Raw genomic sequence first — 22,227 nt, 5'->3', positions numbered from 1 at the left:
TGAATATCTGAAAAATTTTTTTGTGCTTCTGGCAGGGGGAGGAGAAAAGGAAACAACTTGATTTAACAGTTCAAACTGTTCAAAGTCCCAGCAAATTATTGTTTGGATATTGACAAGCTTATCCCAAAGTTTATATAGAAATGTGAAAGACCCGGATAGCTTAATATCAAAGAAGAAAAATTTGGAGGACTGACACTACCCAACTTTAAGACTTACTCTCGAGCCATAGCAATCAAGATTGTATGATATTGGCTAGAAAATGGCCAGAAAGAGAAATAGAGTAGCGAATTCAGGCTCAGATAAATAATGATGTTTGACAAGGGAGCAATGGCAATACAAGGCAGTAAAGTTAGTCTTTTCAACAAATGTTACTGAAGCAACTGGACACCTGCATGCAAAAAAAAAAAATAATAATCTAGACATAGACCCTATTCCTTTCACAAAATTTAACTCAAAATGTGTCATGGACCTAAGTGTAGAACACAAAACTATAAAATTCCTAGAAAAAAATCATAAGAGAAAACCTAGACGATTTTGGGCATTACAGTGACTTTTTAGATACATCATGGAAGATATGATCCATGAATGAAATAATTGATAAGCTGAACTTAACTAAAATTGCAAACTTCTGCCTTGCAAAAGAGAATGGGAAGTGAGACAGAAGACAAGCCACAGGATGAGAGAAAATATTTGCAAAAGACACATCTGATAAAAGACTGTTATCCAAGATATACAAAGAACTCTTAAAACTTGACAATAAGAAACCCACCTAATTAAAATATGGGCAAAGGTCCTGATGACATCTCACCAAGAAAGACAACCAGTTGGCAAATAAGCCCAGGAAAAAATGCCCCTCATTGTATGTCACTAGAGAATTGAAATTAAAACAATGAACTATTCTACCTATGTATAAGAATGGCCAAAATCCAGAACACTGATAACACCAAATGCTGACAAATGCGTGGAACAATTTGGAGTTTCTTACCAAACTTAACACACTCTTAACCTTACAATCCAACAATTGAGATCCTTGGTATTTACTCAAATGAATAAAAAATGTCTGTCTACACAAAAACCTGCAAATGGATGTTCACAGCAGCTTTACTTGTAACTCCCAAACTTGGAAGTGACCTACATGTTCTTCAGTAGGTGAATGGAGAAATAAACTGTGGTGTATACAGACAATGAAATTTTATTCAGCACTAAAAAGAAATGAGCTAGCAAGCCATCAAAAGATATGGCAGAAATTTAAATGCATATTACTAAGTGTAAGAAGCCAATCTGAAAAAGTTACATAGTGTATGATTTCAACTATATGGCATTCTGGAGAAGGCAAAATTATGGAGTGTATAAACAGATTAGGAGTTTTCAGGGACTTGAAAGGAGAGAGAAATGAATAGGCAGAGGACAGAGGATTTTAAGGGCAGGAAAACTTCTGTGCATTACTACATGGGAGATACCTATCGTTATGTACTTGTCAAAACTTGGGGTCTGTGCAACAAATACCAAGAGTAAATCCTAATGTAAACTATAGGTCAGTGATGGTCAATGTCTGTTCATCGATGGTAACAAAAACCCACACTCTAGTGAGGAATATTGGTGAAACGGGCTTTTTTTTGTGTGTGGAGACAGAGGATAAATGGAAACTCTCTGTATTTTCTGCTCAGTTTTGCTGTGAATCTAAAACTGCTTTAAGAAATAAAGTTTATTAATTTAAACAGAGATAGGAAAAAAGAATAAATAATTTCACTGTGATTTACCTGTTTAAGAGCATAGAAAAGAGAAGAAAACTTCTATGTTAATGAAGTGTCATATTGAAAGAAAAACTGGACAAATATTGTACACATATAATAAACTATAGCCTAATATCATGTCTATTGATACAAAAATCTTTAATAAAATATCTTCTGTCAGGATCCTAAAGCACATTAAAATAGTGAATATAAAGAGATCCATTATGGCCTATCTTCATGGACACTACAAGGCCATTAAAATTTTTAACATTTACTCTTTAAAAATGTTAAAATAGTAATATTAGAGATGATATCTTTTACTGTTATAAACTAAACTTAAAAAAAAATTTTTTTTTAATTATTGGGGATTCATTGAGGGTACAATAAGCCAGGTTACACAGATTGGATTTGTTAGGTAAAGTCCCTCTTGCAATCATGTCTTGTCCCCAGAAGGTGTGGCACACACCATAAACTCAAAATTTTAATGGGAAAACAATAGAAGCATTTGTCTTAGTCACAAGCTAGTCTATAATCATCACCATTATTTAATGCTATTCTGGAAATTATCCACAACACAATCAGAGACGATAAAGATATTTAGAGTTATAACACATAGATACAGGTAAAATTATCTCATTTGCAGATAGTAAGTTTTTTTACTAGGAAAACCAAGTGATCACCAGAAAAAAAAATCTATACAAACGTGAGATAATTTGTAAGATATCCCAGTATAAGATTAGTATAAATAGATTTCAAACTCTTTATATATACGAATTATAGCCAGTCAGAAGATAAAATGAAAAAAAACCAAACAAATGTAGTTTGCAATAGCAATAATAAATATAGAATATTTGTGTATTTATTTAAGAAGAAATGCAGATCTGTACTATAAGAAGAAAACTTTAAAATGTCACAGAAGAACATAAAACTTGAGCAATTCATGCTTTTTATTCTTAGAATAAAAGATTCAAAAATTACAGATATTTTTCCATCCAAGTTTAAGTTTTATGTGATTGTAATACAATATTTACAAGTTTAAAAAATTAAACAATCTGTATTTTAATCCACATGAGAAAAAATATGAATATCTGGAAAAATTCTGGGGGAAAAGAAGCAATAATGAGGGAGGACTATTGCTATCATATTAAACATTTTATAAATGATGTTGTCATCAATATGATTTGGGTTCTAATAATCAAAAATACTCACATGAAATGTGGATTCAGAACAGAGTTAAAAGGAAAAGAGGCAGGAAGAGGGACTTCTGTTTACTCATGTGGATCATGCTCCAAACTTGCAGCTTCCTGAAGTTTAGGTGGGGCCTTTCCTAACCACGGCAGAAGCATTGTGATTTTCTGGGAGCTGGAAGTTGCTGCTCTAGCCCTTTCAATATTGTGTAAGTCACGGAATATCTAGTCATAAACCTCTTTTTGCTTAAAGAGTTTGAGTGGTTTCTATTATCTGTAGCTAACCCTAACAGATACAGCAAGGGCGTGGGAAAACATGTATTTCATATTCTGCTAAAGGAAATCTAAGCTGGTGAAACTTTTCTGTAGGATATTTCAGCAGGACTTATCAAATCACGATAATATGCCATACAAATATACTTGAATATATTTACACTGACTTATTTGTAGAGCCATTCATTATAGTAGCAAGAAATTGAGCAAAAATCTAAATATCAACAGGAGCTACTTTTGTAGATTATTGTACATCCATGCAATATATTATTCTGTAGATAAAAAAGTAAAAACTTACATATACTGACATGGAACAATATCCAAGGGTTAGGAGGAGTTATAGGGTTATACACAGTAGGCATTGTGCATGCCAGGGCACAGTGCAAACATATATATTGAAATATATTTTGTATCTTTGAAACAATACACAAAAGTTGATAACATTTGTCTCTGGGGAGGGGAACCAGATGCCTGAGGTGTGAGAAAGAATTTTCATTGTAGTTCCTTTTCATTATAGCTTTTGAATTTTGAACCATATGTATGTATTTTCTAAAATAAAGAATTTCTAAAGGGAAAAAATTAATAAGGGTAAAAATTAAGTAGCAAACAGCAAATTTTTAGGCAGTTCTATTAAAAAAATAAAAAGAACAAGGTGAAATTTATTTTAAAATGTATTTTATTTAACTCAGTAGTTCCAAAATGTTATAATTTCAGCTTACAACCAGTATTTTACAATTATTAATGAGTTAGTTTGTTTTAATACAAAATCTCTAAAGTCTGGCCTGCACTTATACTTACAATATAGCTTAATATGGACTAGCCACGTTTTAAGTCACATGTGGCTAGTGGCTAACATCTTGGACAGCACAGCATTAAAAGATGCTCCTTTTTACTGAACTATATTTATTTATTTTATTTCATATTATATATATATTTTTTTGAGACGTAGCCTCACTATGTCGCCCTCAGTAGAGTGCCATAGCATCACAGCTCACAGCAACCTCAAACTCTTGGGCTTTTAAGCAATTCTCTTACCTCAGCCTCCTAAGTACCCATTGTGGTGGGACTACAGGCACCCACCACAATGCCCAGCCATTTTTTGGTTGTAGTTGTCATTGTCGTTCTCCAGGCCATGGCTGGGTTGGAACCCGCCAGCTCCAGTGTATGCGACCAGCACCCTAACTTTTGAGCTACAGGTGACAAGCCCTGAACTACATTTTAAAAACAATTTGATTACAATTGAACCTCTTCCTTTATTCAGTGTGTTTGCAAAGCTATTTAGATTCTATTTGGGTTATATTTCATTAGTAACATGAAGACAAGTTTAATTGCTTGTTTGGACTCAGATGAGATTGTGGCTTTAATTTCCTAACATTTGGACGAATTAATCATATAGATGAGACATAATTGTCTGATGCTCTATTACATATGAAGTCAATATGTGAAGAAAATGTATAGAGTGACAGCAAGTAATTTCTACTTTATTGTTTGATAGGTATATTAAATTTTATAATGTTAGTTCATAATTAATATTCTGTTATTTTATGAGATCTGAATCTGACTGCTCTTTAGAATCCACAGTGATCTTAACACTTTTGCTCTTCTGTACATACAGTGCCAATGCCCAGAGTTTCATATTTTTTCAATTAATTTCAATTTACCATACTTGTTAGTGGCTTTACCCTGCTTGTAAGTAGCTTGTTAGCACTAAGATAACCATTTAGCACTCTATGGGTTTTTCCTTTTATGTATTTTTCTTGTAATACAGAAATAATTATATTTATTAAAGAACTTTTTTTCAAACAGAGGTAAGCAAAGAGAAGTAACTGAATATTATTCTAAATTTCCAGTACCCAGAAATATCCTTGAGTAACATTTTATTTCAGATGTATGCCTCTTGTTTATAAAAACGAAAAAATCAGCATACCTACTGTTTTCCTGTTTTGAATCATATCCAGTGTTATCCATTTCTTCAATAAATGTTTACTGAGATTCTTGTAAGTTTTAAATCACATATTAAATATTCCTTACATTTTTTAGTAGATGCATACTGTTACAAGATGTGGTTGTATTACAGATTAACCAATTTCTTATTTTGGACATTTATTTATTTCATATTTTGATAATTGTTCTAAAATGTTGAAATAGACAACTTTGTAGCTATATTTTGAGTAATTATATAATTATGCTCTTAAGTTGAGTTCCTAGAAGTAGAATTGTTGAGTCATAGGGCATGAAAAATCCTAAGGCTTTTAAGAGTATTGTTAAATTGTCCTCCAGAAAAGTAAAAATAATTGATATTTTCATCAGTAGACTTTATACCATTTGGTTCATCTTCTGGACTTGGTGATGAGGGCACTGGAGATTGCTGTCATGTGTGAATATCATCAGTATTTTGTGCCTATTCTCTTTATATTTCTTTTTCAATATTTATCTATCCAGTGTAGCTCTTTCACTGTCCTTGAGTAAAAGATTTGCAAAAAAAGAAATTTTTTTTAAGAGAAGTAAGCCTTTATTTCCTTGTTTTGCAAATAAACCTGGGTGAGTTTTTTCCTTTTGGGTGATGAGTCCAAGAGACCAAATTTCATATCCTCATCCAAATCCTTTGACTCTTCCTTGGCTTTAACCTTGGTTGGGGATGCGGGGGCAACAGGAGCAGCAGTGATGGTGGCGGCCACAGGGGCAGCAGCCACAAAGGCAATGGGTCAGTCAAGAAGGCCTGAGCTTTTCAGCAAGTGGGAGGGTGTAATCAGTCTCCACAGACAAAGCCAGGACCCATTTGTACCCACTGATGATAGAATGGGGTACTGATGCAACAGGTGGCTAACTAGTCTGCAGACAAACACTGGCAACATTGTGGACACCCTCCAAGGAGGGAGAATGCTGTTTCCTCTGTAATGTCAAGCACTTTAGGGTTGTAGATGTTGCCATTGTCGAGCACCTGCTGGCTGGCCAGCCCAAAGGAGTAGGAGGAGATGTTCAGCATGTTCTGCAGTGTGGCTTCGCTGGCTCCCACTTTGTCTCCAGTTGTAATCAGCTGCACATCCCTCAGCATTTCAATGGTGCCCCTGGGGATTTTAGTGCCTGGAAGAAAGAGGTCTTCTTTAGCCCCTGATCAGTGTTCTGGGGTGGCCCAGTGACTTCCCAGGGGAAAGCAGCATGGTCAGCAGCACGTCTCTCATCTCAGTGAGGTCCTCCTTGGTGAACACAAAGGCCACATTACCCAGATATGAGGTAGCAGTTTCTCCAGAGCTGGTTGTTTTCAGAAGCCCTCCAAGGCCTTGCCCATTGTGGTGCTCTTGCCCACCAGCACCACAGCTGTCCCTGGAAGGGACATGCGGATCTGCTGCATCTGCCTGGAGCCCATGTTGTCTGTTCACACAATGAAGCATTTTGGATAATCATCCAGAAATTGGATGATCTTGAGGAAGTAGTTGGACTACCAGGTCACTCTGTCTTCTCTGGGCATCACAGCAGGGTGTCAGGGATTGCCATTCAGGCTTTAAAGACACTCTCACTCAAGGACACCTGGCAATAACAAGCCTATGCATAATTCGTATCATAAACCCGACTCTTCTCTTGTTTCAAAATGAGCCATGTACTCTGTTGATACTAAAAATTAGATGGATAAAAGTCAGCATCAGAAGGTAACACTAAGGAAACAGTGTGTGGCCTCACATAATTTTTTTTAAAAAACCATTTGAAATAAATAAATGATTGTATGTGTGACAAATGCTGGATGAATACAAGACAGAAGAAAGAAAGGGAAAGGAGCATAATAGGTAACTGACATTTCCTTAATTATTTACTTATTTGATGAGGTCACAAGAAGTTAAAACATTGGAGCCTTCAATGCACAATTGCCAAGGAAACAATCTGAGTGCCCATCAACCCACGATTAGATTAATAATCTGTGTATACCATGGACTACTATTCAGGCATAAAAACAGATGGAGACTTCACATCTTTTGTATTTACCTGGTTGGAATTGAAGAGCATTCTCCTTAGTAAAGTATCTCAAGAATGCAAAAGCAAGTATCCCAGGTGCTCAATACTAATTTGAAACTAGTAGATGGACAACTCCAGGTCCATATGAGAGAAAAACACAAATTCAAGAAAGGGAAAGAGGGAGGAGAGGGGGTGTACAATGTAAGGGTATATTGTTCTTAGGTGAAGGTCTCAACTACAACTCAGACTTTACCTTGTAAACAGAAACAAAGTAACCTAATCATATATACCCTTATATTAATCTGAGAAAAAACAAACAAACAGCCAAACATTGGAGCCTTAATTACTGGGTGGTATTTTTTTTCTCTGAGAATGTAGTTTCAGAACTGTTGGGAGTTTCAGTGCCTGGGCATGTCCAGTCTCAGGTTCTGTGCTTCCATTCTGGGCTGGAGTGTGCCAAGAGTGATTAATAAGGAGAGACGTTCTCAGAAACAGCAGCATAATTATTTTTTCTTCTAGTGTTCACTAAGTCACATTGCTTCGGTGACCTACTCAATCAACATCTAGGCCACTGTAACGCGCATCTTCTCTTGGCATATTTCAACACGATTGTCCAACCTGATGCTGGAAGGGGTGGGGAATAGTTGTAGACAATGATTTTATTTTTGTTATGGATCTTTGGTAGCTTTCTTTTAAATATATCATGGAAAATAACTACTTTATGGTTTTATACTCTTTCTTGGACTAAAAAATGCATTGGGCAATTGATTAACTTACTTTGGGTCTATTGTGGGAAAAAAATATATTCTAAATTCTCTTGGCTATGGTGGAATGCATTTTATCAAGAGAAAAAGAGGTCTTAATTTCTGCAGGATACCACCAAAACTAGTCTTGGAGTTGCTTTTTGCTTAATTATATTTACTTCCATATTATGTATTTGTGAAAAGCATATCTAAGAATCATGGCTAGAATATCTAGTTCAACCGTTTTTATTGTTAATATCACTGCAGTCTATATCTACATTTTGATGTAATTGTTTTAGCTAGTGATTATACAGCATAATAGTGTATGAGGCTACATTTTCAATTTTAGGAAACAGAAAAATCTGAGTTTTACAGGGTGGAGGAGTGAAAGTCATTTACAAGAGATTTCTATTCTTTACTGGGTGTGAGAGCAAATTAATCTTGAGTAGATATGACTGGAGAAAATGTAATCATAGCAGCTTGACAGATTCGTGTCCAGGACAATCAGCATTTGTTATTTTTAAACCTGGATAATGCAGATAGAATTTGTTATGAAAATAATAAAATGTGTGCAGCTATAAGCAAGATCAAAATTTCTATGAAGAAAACTGTCAAATTTTGACATGAGAAGAATTCTAACACTTACGTTATATACCAAATCTGTTGTTCATAACAAATTTTCCCTATTCTTTAAACCTTGAACTTCAACTGTAGTTAAAATATAATCCTTTGAAGAAACCATATTATTAGAACTGACACTATGGAGAACAAGTAATGTAAGAAATTATAATTATTACACTTACAGGTTAATGTTTATTTGCCACATTAGTGCCTATAAGAGAACATAAAGTTGAACATTGTTAATGTCTAAAAAAATAAACTGAGAGAAAGAATCATCGTTCTTCTAAAATTCATTCGTATAACTTAATGATCACTAGTGGTTGGTTTGAGGTGAGATTAAAGTATTTTTATGTGGCAATTAAAATTTCAGAAGCTGTCATGATGGTTAATTAAACTTTTTCTCAGACCATCCCATAGATGTAGGCCAGTTTCATTATTCTTGCTTTTGGACTTGAGAAATTGAGTCATAATGTCTGTATAAGGTAACTTTATTGAATTCAACTTTACTGTACTTAAAAATGTTCTTTCTCTGAAAAAGGAAAGCATAAAAATGGAAACACGGAAACAAATTTGGCTCAATATAAGAATTTTTAAAAATTTAGATCAAATAATGTATTTGTAGATGATTTTGTAGTCACTGATTCTATTCATTTGAGTTTGAGGTATGTTCTGTTTTGTTTTGTTTTGTCTTGTCTTATCTTAAAAGTGGCCCTTGGTGTTGAACATCGTTGGTCTGCCCCCAATCAATCCCTTGCAGAGTATTTATCACATTAGAAGCCGATCTCTGGTCACGCGGAGTCTGGATCTCTTCCACCACTCTATCCCTTCATGGTATTATACTTTCTTTCCAAAGCAATAGTCACATGCTCTATTTTAAAAGTTATTTTTCATTCTTCAGTTAGATATCAATTAGGACATCTTTAGCTAGAGAATTCCCAACCTTTCTCTAAGAAATGTGAATAATAAAACTGCTTTTTATTTAATAGGAGGTCCAGAGGTAGAGACGTCTCAGTACAGTGAGGGCTGGCTTTCTGCGTTCTCTTGCCCTGCCTTCCTGCAAGTTAGATGACCGCCTGTCAGCAGTTCTACATAATGACATCCAGAAGCAGAAAGAGGCTTTTACCTCACATTTCACTGGCCAAAAGTGGGACTTTTGTCCATGCTTTTATCAAACACCTGCTAGAGGAACAAGGAAATGGAACAAAATTCACTCTCTGGGCTGGAGGGGGGGCTCACCTCCTCTGAGGCAGGGAAGCGTGAAGGTGAAACAGGGCAGATGAGGGGTAGAGTCAGCGTTTTGGTGGGCAGGAGGAAGGCAGGGGCTAAGCCAACCATGATTCTCTTTTTCTCACACTTCTTTTGATGAATATAATTACTTAAAACACAGCATATGGGGTGGTTGAGCCATCACATTTTACTTCTGAAAGGCTATTTTATCATGAGCATGTTATTTTAAAATTTCCACTAAAAATTATATCACTCTTAAACCTAGTGGTAGATGGATGCTGAGGACAAAGGTGAGTTTAGGAAGCTTGCCATCATCTCTGCTACTCTACTTCCAGAAATTATACATTTTAATTTTAAAAATTGAGCTTTCTATTTGAAGTATTCTAAAAAAAAAATCCAAGTTAAAATATGTGCTTTCTGCTTGGAAAATGCAGCTTCCAAATAAATCACTTAGCTTCCTCTTCTGACCATATCCCCATCCCTAATCCCTCTTATAAGTAATTTTGGAGAGGGAACTTTTAGAACCCTGCCATATTTCACTTTCCTGTCACCCCTCAGAAGGACGAGGCTGTGGATTCTGGTACGAGTTCTGGCTTTACCCTACAGGTCACTTTTTTTTTTGATTCTTCAATTTGATGAATTTTGACCTTGTTCCTGAGAGTTCAGCTTCCGGCTGAGTAGCCAAGCTGAATGAAGTGCAGGGCCCCTGGAGGGGAACTACTACATGGGAATGGATCACATACGAGGAAAAGGCCATGTCCAGAGAAAATTCAGGGAGCAGATTCCACAGGTCAGAAGTGCTCTGGGACCAGGGATACCCTTGTAAATCAGAGTGAAAATCAGAAATAGATTTATTATTTGAACAGTGGGCCTGAGTCATGGTTGATGGTTGAAGAGACAATTTCAGAAACCAGGCTGAAAGATTGGGTATTGGGTAGGTCTAATTTAGAAAGACAACATTGAAAAGTGAAGTGGAGGTATGTTTTCCAGAGGGCTCTGGACAAGGGGCTGTGGCAGAACCATCTCTTCTCCACATTAGCCTAGCAATGCCTCACTGCACTCCTACTTAGTGAAGGGGCACTAAGTGTCCCCTCACGCTGTTGGGCTTTAAGAGAGAAAATTTTTCTTTAGGACAGTTCGCCATGGCCATTTGCCCTTTCAGGTAGTCATCAGATGCTGATCACGGTGTCTGCTAGATTTAGGAGGCACTAATTACTCTTTTGCATAGAAGGCTCTCTTCAGTCTGAGAAAATATAAAACAGCTTTAAGCCACTTTGTAAACAGAATGTTTCATCTCGTAAGTTGGTTTCAGCTGTTGAAGTACCTGTTAACCTTTATGTTTTCTGTTTACCACCGTTGCTAGCCCTCTTCCCCACAAATGTGTTTTGATGTCCTGGAACCAGAACCTAAGAAAAGTGGCTTATTCACAACTATGATGAAAAGTAATAGCTAGGTTAATTGTAATTCAGTGTAGGATTTTTGAAATAGCTCAAACAGGTAGATTTCAGTAGACAATCAGCCTGGGTCAGGTTGAATTTTCACAAGCTCTATTATTCTTGTTTTCTGAATGACTTGTTTTATCTCACTTCCTGAGAAATCATAACGCAATGATTGTTTTCAGTATTTGGGGGTGTCAATATTTGGGGATGGAGTTGATGAATGAGGATTAATGGTAAATATCTCTCCCTTCTGTAGGCTGAAATTTATTGAAGAGCTAGACGTGCTCACCAAACCTGAAAACTGCAAATGTTTGGTGTGTTATGATAAAGATGAATATTCTGAAGCACTTTAAAATATTTTTTAATTTTACAATTTTATTTTATTTTATTTTAATTAATTTATTTTGCAGTTTTGGCCAGGGCTGGGCTTGAACCCACCACCCCTGGTATATGGAGCCGCTGCGCTACTCCTTGAGCTACAGGCGCCGCCCCTGAAGCACTTTAAATTAGAAAATTCGGATGGCCAAAAAGAAATAGAAATTGCAGAGAACAGCTAAAGATTTTTTGCCTAAAGATTTTCTTTTAATTGCAAAAGTTTAGGATAATTTTAAAGTTTTCTTTAAATTTTCTTTAAAATTAGAGAGTCATTTTTTTTTTTTTTTTTTTGGCCAGGGCTGGGTTTGAACCCACCACCTCTGGCATATGGGACCGGCGCCCTACTCCTTGAGCCACAGGCGCCGCCCTAGAGAGTCATTTTTCAAATTTAGAAAGTAGATAAGGAATCAGAATATTCTTCATTTCTATATAATTTAGCTAGTTTTGTCATCAAAAATCACCAGCAAAGCAGTTAAATGAAATAAGAACCTTGAAAGATAAAAGCTAACCTTAGTCTCAGCTATTTTATATAAATTTTTCTGTACAAAGAAATAAATGAAGATTTGATTACAAAAAGATAAATGTTCAGATTTGAAGTTAGAAATACAGATGTATTGAATTTGATCTTATTTTAGAGACCAAAAGAATGGATTTTCTAGGAAATGGCTATTTTGTTATCGTGAGGAGGCTATTATGTTTGAATATGCTTCTTAGATTTTTGCTATCCAAAGACTCAGTTTATACATAGGGTGTATATATAGCAGTGGGAGATTTCTCCCTCCCCCAAAGGCAGATTTTAATGGACATGTAGGGCTGAGCCATTATTATTGCCAATATGACTATTTGCCTCAAGATTTAAGCCTGTAACTCTGCAAACTGCTATAAATACATACTCTAAAAATAATAATATTGTGAGTGCTTATATGTAATTTCCTTTAAGCATATTTTTAATTTTTGTTCTACAAGTACTAAAAAAAATGACGTCCAATTTGCCTAATTGTGGTAACTGCAAAAAAGCTGTCAGGATGTGAGGCTTCTAAAATCAACGAGAAGGTCCAAATGTGCTGACACTTCATGGCATGCTTGAAATGTTTGGCTTTAATGTTTTATAATAATTTCATATGTTTAAGTGGTTTTAATGTAGTCACGAAAATGGCACCTAATTAATATGTTCACGCAATGTATAAAAATCCACTGAGTGCCACAAATCCTCCCGCTGCTGTATTTATTTATAGCAGTGTACACTGCTTAATGTGTGCTTCTATTTGAAAAGCATTTTTTGTAAATGTTTGCTATTTGCACTTTCTCTTTGAGGACAGCCACAATCTTGCACCACCTCTAAGTATAAGATATCAAAGCAATTAGTTTGGAATTATTTTCCATTTACTGAAGACTTAAACTATTTTTGAAAATTATGGGTAAGATTGCTTGTAGATTATCTTAGGGTGGGTTCTATAAAAGCAATCAACAATCTGAGACAGGGATTCCTAGAACAAGTGATTTATTGGGAGATGCTCTCAGAAGAGCTGTGAAGGAGACTGAATAAGGGAGGGGACAATGCCTAAGCCAGGAGGAGTCTCCGAGGAGACGGGTTGCAGTCTGACCCCGCTGAGAAACTCCGGAGCACAGGTGGTATCACGTAGTTGGTCTCCTCTGGAGGCAAGGGGGCTGGCTTCTGCCTCTCCCTGTCCTCAGTTATTGGTTTCCGTTGACCTTCAGAAGAGGGTGGAGGGCAGCCTCCTGAGAGAGGTGGTTCTCATTTGGCCCAGGGCAATTCACCGGAGAAAGAAGGGGCATCTTGAGTATCAGCCACGACTCATAGCACGTTGGTGATGGGAACCCCACCTAGGAAAAGGAGCTGAGCATAGCACCAGCAGTGTCCTTTACGTGGATGAATGACAATTGAAAAGAACAGAAAACTGTTGAATCTGGATTCTGTTGCTTCCTCCTCCTCAGAACACACATCCACAGTTGTAAATCAAAAGAAAGTGGTGTTCAAGTCCCTTTGATTACAGAAAGTGTAAAGACATTAATGAAGACATGGACTTGAGTTCTAGTTTTTATTTGTTACTTGTGGTATAATAATAAAGTAATGAACATTCATATTACTGTGAATGAAGACGGGCTCCTTTGAGAGGGGATCTGAGATATTATCTATGAAAGCCTGTGAGTGTTTTAAATGCCAAGTACACTCAGGCAACCCTTTCTTCTGGCTTAATCTTCCTGTTTGTAACAATTCATTTGCAGAAGCCTTTGTCTAGACACACATAACTGTGTGTTCAATGAATTCATCTAAATTTTTTTCTCTGTGATAAATTATATCATACTTAAGAACTGCAGCGTAGTCCTCTTCCTGGCGGAACACCTCTAACCCTTTTTTCCCACAGGGAGCAAGCAAAGAGGATTTTCCTGTTAGAATAAGAAGTTTTTCTCTGTCTTCCTGCTTACCAGAATAATGATATGCTTTGCCTTGTCAAAGGACAGTTGACTTCCCATTAGTGTCAATAATTTTTTAAAAGGGTGTTTTATTCTGTTTTAAATAGTCAAATATTTTTTCAGGGGCATGGAAGACACATAAGAAATTCCTTGAATTGTGCAATTAACTTTCAAGTGTAAGACCACTGACATAGTACAAATAAATAATGGCAAGTCGTCATCTTGGATCACAGAAATATTTGTTGCTAATAATACTCCCTCTGATTGCATCTGTATTTGATTATTCTAATTGATTAAAAAGGGATAATAATATGCAAATAAACTCAGAATATAAAGAGGCATTAATTCAGTTTAGACTTCAAGCTGATATTGTGAACTTTCCACTCTGCATAGGACTTTGCTAAGAACACAAACCAGGCCAGTGCCTAGGAAGGGGGCATTTTGGAGCATGGTGGATATGTTATTGGGAAGGTGACTTGAAGGAATTCTATCAGAAATGATTTATCCAGTAATCTAAAATTTAAAGCCATTGGCTATTTTCCCACTACCAATGTTTGGTAATACCCCCACGAAGCAAAAAGTTGAGAGGATAACATAAAAGATAGTTTTAGACTTTTCTTTTGAAGTCAGATCTTAAATCAGTGCCTTTCTGAGAATTTGTCGTTATTTTCCTTTATGTAATTGTTGACAGAGTGTTTACATTTGTACTTCCTTGCAGTCTAGACATAGAAACCTGTTGAATAAGTAAAATTCCTTTTAAATCTGTATGCATAATCATTTATTTTCTAGTATTGGTTTATTTCATTCGTTGGTCATAATTTTTTAAAATGTTATTATGGGAAAAGATAATAAATATTTAAAAATTATTACACCTCATTAAACTTCCTCAAGTTATGCCTGGAACTCATGGCAAGACCAAATAAAGAATGGAAAGAACCCATGCAATTAGAATTCAGAAACATTTCTGAATTCAGAAATTAACAGACATTAAATTTGGCTAATGTATAAAAAACCCCACAGAAACCTCATTTTGCATAATTATCACCACTTGCTAAGAACTTGCACAGTTTAAAGTCCCTAAAATTTGTGGTTGCCCGGCAATATACTGTAACATTTTTGTTGCTTCCAGAAACTGTCAGCTAAGTGAAGAAGACCTCTGGATTTACCAGACTATTTTGGAGCAGTACTCTGGAGATGTCCTTGGCAGGCGGACTTTGTATCTGGACATGTTACAAAGATATTATCCTCACAAATCCAGGCATGATTTGGTGAGTGCTGGATTGTACCTACATACTGGTAAATTTGTTTTAGTGATCAATATGATTAAGCAATAGACATGTATTTTAAATGGTGTGCTAACAATTATTTTTTTCTGCACTCTAGAAAATAATGGGGTTATAAGTTGAAAGCCTGCACAGATCATTTTTAAAAACTTTATGGTCCATGAGAAAGTGGGGGGCCCTCTGGCAACATTTACTCTTTCTGTGCCTACTTGCTACAGAGATCTTCACTGTGGCTGGCAGGTCTGCTCCACTACTATTTGACACCCCCCCCCATGTCCATATAGTCACCTGCCCACCCCCAGAGATACTGCCATCTCCAGGTCTGGCCTAAAAATGGAGTGCCCGCTTCTCTATCCAAAGCCTGCTGCCCCCAAGTCCTAGTCCTGGGGAAGCCAACACCACCTTAGGGGCTGGCACTTACCTCTGTCCTCCCCCACGATAACTCTGCTTGATTCCCCAGATGAGTCTGAAACATGAATACCTCAATACAGAACTCAAAGACATGACTGAAATTTCCCCAAGAAGGAGCTGGGAAATTATTGTTTAGTTCTTTAGTCAGCAAGATCACAGAGGCAAGAAAATAGAAGTTAGCATGTCACCAATTAGTTTCACAATAACTCATAACATATATGAAAATGAATATATAGGCTCTTAATTTTTAAATAAGCCATGTTATTAAATATTATCAGATACTCTGTAATATTTTAAATTAAGCAAGTAACAATAACATTCACACGTGTATAGAAGCTACTTTATGATTTACAAACGTGAATGCTTTGGCCTCAGTCTCCAGTTAGCCACAGGCTCAGAATTCTGAAGGTAGTACCTTGTTCCTGGTTGCCGTATTTTCTAGTAAGATATTTGTCCCCAATTTTTCAAAATCATTGGTTATAATTCATTTTAGTCATTTTTGTAACCAAGACATAAATGTAGACTCATTTTCCTAATAATGAATAGTCACCATCTGCTATCTTTTCAGGTCGAACATGAGAAATACTGTGACCAATATCGCTTTGCTAGAGAGCAGAGGAAGATCCTGTTATCGAATTGGAATAAGCATAGGAAAGACTTTATACAGAAGGCTATGCTGACCCTCATCGAGGCTTGTGCAACTCATGAGATGGAAAGCACATCGGCTAAGGACAGGAAAAAGCAACAGGAACTGTGTGCTGAGCTGAAAGCTAAGGTAAGATGTTTCAGTGTTTGGGTATTCAGTTAAGAACCCACTTTTCCCTTTGTTCAAACCCAACCTAAAGTTCACTTTCTCTAAAAAGCTTATCTTGAATAAACTGTTAGTTTGAATCATATGAAATTGTAATTATTTTAGGTCAAAAATTGTCAACAATTTCACATGGTTCAAGCATAAGTTTCTGGTGTGCAGGATGTTAATAGGAATTTTGGATTGAGACATCTAACACCAACCATAAATGGTATAGCCTGAGGGGCTGGATAAAAATGCAGAGTATAACTCTGAAGTAACTGTCTAATGCTGATGCAAAGACTCGTGGACTTCTCATTCACAGCAAGGATAGGGCAACCTATAAAGAGGAAAGAAGATTCATGAGGGGATACATTGGGGCGAGCTTTCAGGGCTGTGTGTGAGCCCTCAACAAAGTGTGGGGGGTAGATGAGGTTTGCCTCCTCCCCAGACCCGGGACTGTCTGAGGGCTTGCGGATGGCGTAGAGACTTAGTAGGCAACCCCTGTAGTTAGGAGGATTAAGGCTGTGTCTGATGCTCATGGGAAAGTACAGGGAGCTGCCTCCATGGCAGAACTGAAAGAAGGAAGCTGCTGGGTCGGGAGCAACGGCCTCCCCAGACCAGTTGCAGGTGCGTGAGTCCTGGAGCCCCGGTGTGGATATGACTCCCCAGGAGTGTTGGCAGGAATCATTAAAACAACTTTTGTTGAGGTATAACATCCATAAAATGCATAAATTTTGATTTATTGATAAATGATATGGTAGGAGATTGATAGTGCAGCAAGAAATTTTATTCCCTTGATAGAAAAAAACCTGGCAGCCATTAGGCTATGGCAATTAATTGCATGAAAAACAAATGTCTTTGTCTTAAAAATCTTAGAAGAAAAAATTTCCTTCTTTGAATTTTTTCAAAACAAAAATAGATTTCTTTTCACATTGCATAAGCTTGATACCTGAAATGCATAGAAGCTGTGTCAAGGCTGATCCACAGATCAAGGCTGTGTCAGGTGCACTCTGGGCTGCAGAGCTAACGCACGTTTCCTTCTCATCATCAGGCACAGGAGTCAGGGGCACAGGCAAATCCTTGTACTCTTAGTTGGTTTATACTCATTTTGCACACATTATTGTTAGCCCTGGAGCCATGCTGTATTGTGTTCTCTGTGCTTTGGGGTAAACCTACATGCAGTAAAGAGCACAGTGCTTGTAGGTCCTGCTGGGTGAAGGTCTGCATGTCTCTATGTGGAATTTCATGTCCCCCATGCAAACGCCACCAAGATCAATATGTAGAACTTTTCCTGCAGCTCAGAAGCCTTCCTCATGCCTCTTCTCAGCAAATACTATCCCATCTGCACCCACTATTCTGACTTCCTCAGCATGGATTAGTTTTGTCTACTCTTGAACTTCATATAAGTCAAATCATATGCACAGTACGTGCTCCCTACTACATCCTGCTCAAGTCTGTTTCATCCGTGTCGCATGTTGAAGTCATTTGTTTTTTACTGCTGTGTACTATTTCATTATAGGTGCAGGCATTTTCCCATGAATGGAAATTTGAGTTGTTTCCAGGTTTTTGTTACTGTGATAATGGTGCTAAGACCATTTTTGGACATGTCTTTTGGTGGACGTATGTGCCTGTTAGGAGCCTGATAGGTGAAAGAGAGGTCACTAGTCAAAGGAAAATGTGCATGGCCCACATCAGGGGCGTTTACTAGGAACAGCCCAGCTCGCAGCCAAGACAACAAAACTGCTAGAGGATAAGAGTCAGCATAACCACCTGCCAGGTTTGCAAAGGACAGTGTCAGTCACCCATCAAATGAGAACTTTGCTGTCCTTTGCTTTGTGTCTCCTCTGTCACCTCTCCCTCCTGTGGGCCCTGAGGGCCTAATCCTTAGGGAATGAAAAGAGAAACCATCTTCTGAGTAGATGACTACTCTCTTGCAACTGGACACTTTAATTTTGAATGAATGCTGTGTTTTGTGACTTAAAGTTACCATGGGCCCCTCTGCAACCCAAGGGGAAGTCTTGTGCTTTGTTGAGTTTTCATCTGGTGACAGGAGAAACGTCACAGTGGGGGGCACAAAAATAAAGCTGTGTTTTGATTATTTCCCAGGCTTCGCACTGTTGAGTCTGTCAGGTGCACTCTGCTGAGTGTCCTTTGCACATCAGGCTTTCTGACGGCTGCCTTATATGCATTTTCTGGTATTATCTACATTCACATCTAAGTTGGGATGTGCAGAGTTTGCTACAGATGATCCACCTACCGAAATCAGAGGTGTGGCTCCAGGAGAAAACATGATGTTGGTTGACAAATACCTCTGAACTTTCAGGGATGAAACCTCCAAAGAGTAAATGTGGGCAGAAAACAGAGAAATTGGAACATAAAGTGAATGGTAATAAAATGGATACTCTTTCCTGTAAGATGGCATTGTTGTTGGAATTTGTGTACCTGGTGAGGGAGTGAAGCTCAATAAATTATAGCTGGGACCAAAAATATGTCATAAAAGGAAAAGAATAAATGTACGAACATTATAGTAATTTAAGATCTTAAGTTATGCCTATGATTTTATTTTCATCTGGAAGGAAACTAGTTGATTTATCCCCATTCTTTACTTTGTAAGTCTGAAAGCTGAATCCTAAAAGATGAAGTGACTGGTCTTAAGTTCACACCAGCTCATTCAACTTGAAATTTTAGTATTTTCTAAGCCTCACACAGGTTTATGTACAAGAATCCCACAAAATAATAGAAGATATTTATTATACTCTAGGCCCCGGTGAGCTGTAAAGTGGATCCACAGAATGTGAAAAATATTACTTCATTGTATCATAAATTTGACCTTTCTAAACTAATATGCTAGCTGTAATAAACATTAATTAAACATTTAGCCATAATTTTGTTCTCAGCCTTGGAATTTTAAAGGGCTTTTGGGGGGAGGGTGATTTAGATGATTGGTGTCTTTTTTTTTTGTAGAGACAGAGTTTCATTTTATGGCCCTTGATAGAGTGCCGTGGCCTCACACAGCTCACAGCAACCTCCAACTCCTGGGCTTAAGCAATTCTCTTGCCTCAGCCTCCCGAGTAGCTGGGACTACAGGTGCCTGCCACAATGCCCGGCTATTTTTTTTTTTTTGGTTGCAGTTCAGCCAGGGCCGGGTTTGAACCCGCCACCCTCGGTATATGGGGCCAGCGCCTTACCAACTGAGCCACAGGCACCACCCATGATTGGTGTCTTTTAAGAAAAGTGTTAAAGGAATTCTGAAATAATATACTTGCACCCTCTCTCTGTGTCTCTTATTTTACTTTGGTTTTTTGTCGGCAGTTGATATAACAAGCAGGGTGGTTTAGGCCTCACCAGAGGGATGAGAGGAAAGGGAGGAAGTAGAGTGCTGACTGTCCTTCTCCCAAGTTTCCCCAGAATGCAGTTCTAGGCTACTGTTAGCTGTGCACTTGATTCCTTTCTACAGCATGGGTGGGGAACCTCATTCCCAGAGCTGTTTCACCATTGACTTTCTTTGCTTCCATGTTGGGTGGCTGAGTGCTGCTCGGGAAAAGTTAATTTCATCTAGACTCTCAGTGCTACATTGAGGCCTTAGTCTGGCCATTCTCAAATTCCTCCTAAAACTGTTCCAAATGATTTCCACTCCTCAAGATCCTTACCTGACACCATGGACCCTCATCCCCAGACTCCCAATAGATGAGCCACCTCCCACTTTATCAAGAACATTTAGTCACTGAGGAGTGAAAATAACCTCTGATTGCATCCTTGTGTTTTTCTGTCTCTTGGTGATTGCCAGCCTTCCTCTAGATACATGATGGGATACTTCTACATGGAAAGGTCCAGTCCTTCCCCATAATGTTTGGAATGCTGACCCATCCAACTACTTTAGAAATGTGATTCTAGGCTGGGCATGGTGATTCACACCTGTAATCCTAACACTCTAGGTGGCTGAGGCAAGAGTATCCCTTGACTCAGAAATTGGAGATCAGCCTGAGTAAGAGTGAGACCCTGTCTTTACTAAAAATAGAAAAATTAACCAGGTGTTCTAGATGGTGCCTCTAGTCCCAGGTACTTGGGAGGCTAAGGCAGGAGGATCACTTGACCTCAGGAGTTTGAGGTTGCTGTGAGTTAGGCTAATACCATGGCATTCTAGCCTGGGAAATGACAGAGTGAGACTCCATCTCAACAAGAACAAAAAAAATAAAATAAAAAAATGCTTTGTCTCAGCCGCTGACATGCAATCCAGACTGAGGAAGACCTGGAGGCTTTGGGGCCATGGGAGCTATGGCCACAGCCATATCAGCAAGCCATGGAAGCACCCAGGAGGCTGGGGTAATGCTGGTGGCATACATCACCACAGGAGCAACTTCAACAAATACCACCCAGGTGACCTTGGGAGAGTTGGTATGAGGCATTACCACTTAAGGAGGAACCAGAGCTATTGCCCAACTGTCAACCTTGATAAATTGTGGACATTGGTCAGTGAGCAGACACAGGTAAATGCTGCCAAAAACAGGACTGGAGCTGCTCCCATCACTGATGTAGCATGATGGGGCTGCTACAAAGTTCTGGGGCAGTGAAAACTCCCAAAGCAACCAGTTACTTTGAAGGCCAAAGTCTTCAGCAGTGTCCTGGTGGCTTAAAGCCACATGGAGGAGGGGTTCATCAAGTGCTTTTCCCTTGTGGTCTGAGTATAGGTTCTTTTGTGTCATCTCTGCCTTGCCTGCATATTGGGAGCCCAATAAACAGGTTCTAAGAGTTGAGGGTATGAGGGCCTGGGCTCCTGCTGCCTCCCCTCACAGTGCATAGTGAAGACAGGACCAACAGTCGGAGGCCAGAGTGAGAATGATACTTACTGACGATTGAAGAACCTGTTGAAAGGACCATTTGTGTTGCACTTTTAATTTTACAGTGAGTGGGAGAATGCATTCTGAACTGTTCCATGTGGCTCATAAGGGAACAGTGGCAGGATTGAGGCCGTTTACCATCTGCATTTTAAACATAACAGGGCTTCCATATATGTTGAAAGTGGGCTAGATTCCAGACAGCAGTCGTCAGAGATTCACAGGTCCCTGTGCGTCAGCATCTTAATGTTCAAAGAGATAATCATGAAATGTAAGATTTTTTTCTAGTCTGAAATATATCTTATAGAGAAAATTGGGAAATCCTGAAGGCTGTAAACTGGTATTAGGGTTGATGACCAATGCTTACTTACAAATAGGATCCTTAAGATCTTTGTATATCTCAGGGCAAATTATTATTTGCTACAGTTTTATAGCTCTTTCTGAGATGTTGGACCAAAATAACAATCTAGAATCTGGACCAAGAAACAAAAAATAAAATAAATAAAATAAAATATTGGAAGTGCAATTCTAGGTTCCCTAGTTCCCTAGTTCCCACATAATGGGTTAATGTCACACTTTCTAGTTGAAAGACTTAACTGAAAGTTGGACTTTACCTTACAAATGCAAACAGTGTAATCTAACTGTATACCTTCATATTAATCCAAAATTAAAAAAAGGAAATGTGATTCCAGAGATTATCCCCTTCCCTTATTTTCGTTTCTCTTACTCTTTGTAGTATTTCTTGAAGTCTGTATACATGGTTAAGTCTTTCCTATACATATAAAGAAATCTTTTCTAAACAACTCACCTTCTAGCTCTTGGGCTGTCCGTAGTTCTATCCCTTCTTTTGAAATCAACCTTTTGAAATAATAATCCTTATTATTGTCCCCAGAACTTTCAACCTCTCCAATCCACTTAAATCCTCT

The 22,227-nt window shown here is 37.9% G+C and overlaps 1 protein-coding gene and 1 pseudogene across 2 annotated transcripts in view; one reads left to right on the top strand and one right to left on the bottom strand.

Annotated features, from left to right (window-relative positions):
* Positions 1-22,227, top strand: part of CCDC148 (coiled-coil domain containing 148) — a 281,210-nt gene that overhangs the window by 130,480 nt on the left and 128,503 nt on the right. For both annotated transcript variants that reach the window (XM_053596444.1, XM_053596443.1), the window contains 2 exons: positions 15,112-15,250; positions 16,245-16,451. In XM_053596444.1, coding sequence (XP_053452419.1) covers positions 15,112-15,250; positions 16,245-16,451 — 346 coding nt within the window. The remainder of the gene's footprint in view (positions 1-15,111; positions 15,251-16,244; positions 16,452-22,227) is intronic.
* On the bottom strand, positions 359-6,662 carry LOC128590391 (60S acidic ribosomal protein P0-like; annotated as a pseudogene).

Source organism: Nycticebus coucang, chromosome 7 (genome assembly GCF_027406575.1).
Source record: "Nycticebus coucang isolate mNycCou1 chromosome 7, mNycCou1.pri, whole genome shotgun sequence".
In the NCBI taxonomy this organism is placed as follows: domain Eukaryota; kingdom Metazoa; phylum Chordata; class Mammalia; order Primates; family Lorisidae; genus Nycticebus; species Nycticebus coucang.
Note: the sequence above shows the minus strand (reverse complement) of the source record. Positions and strands in the feature narration are given on the sequence as shown.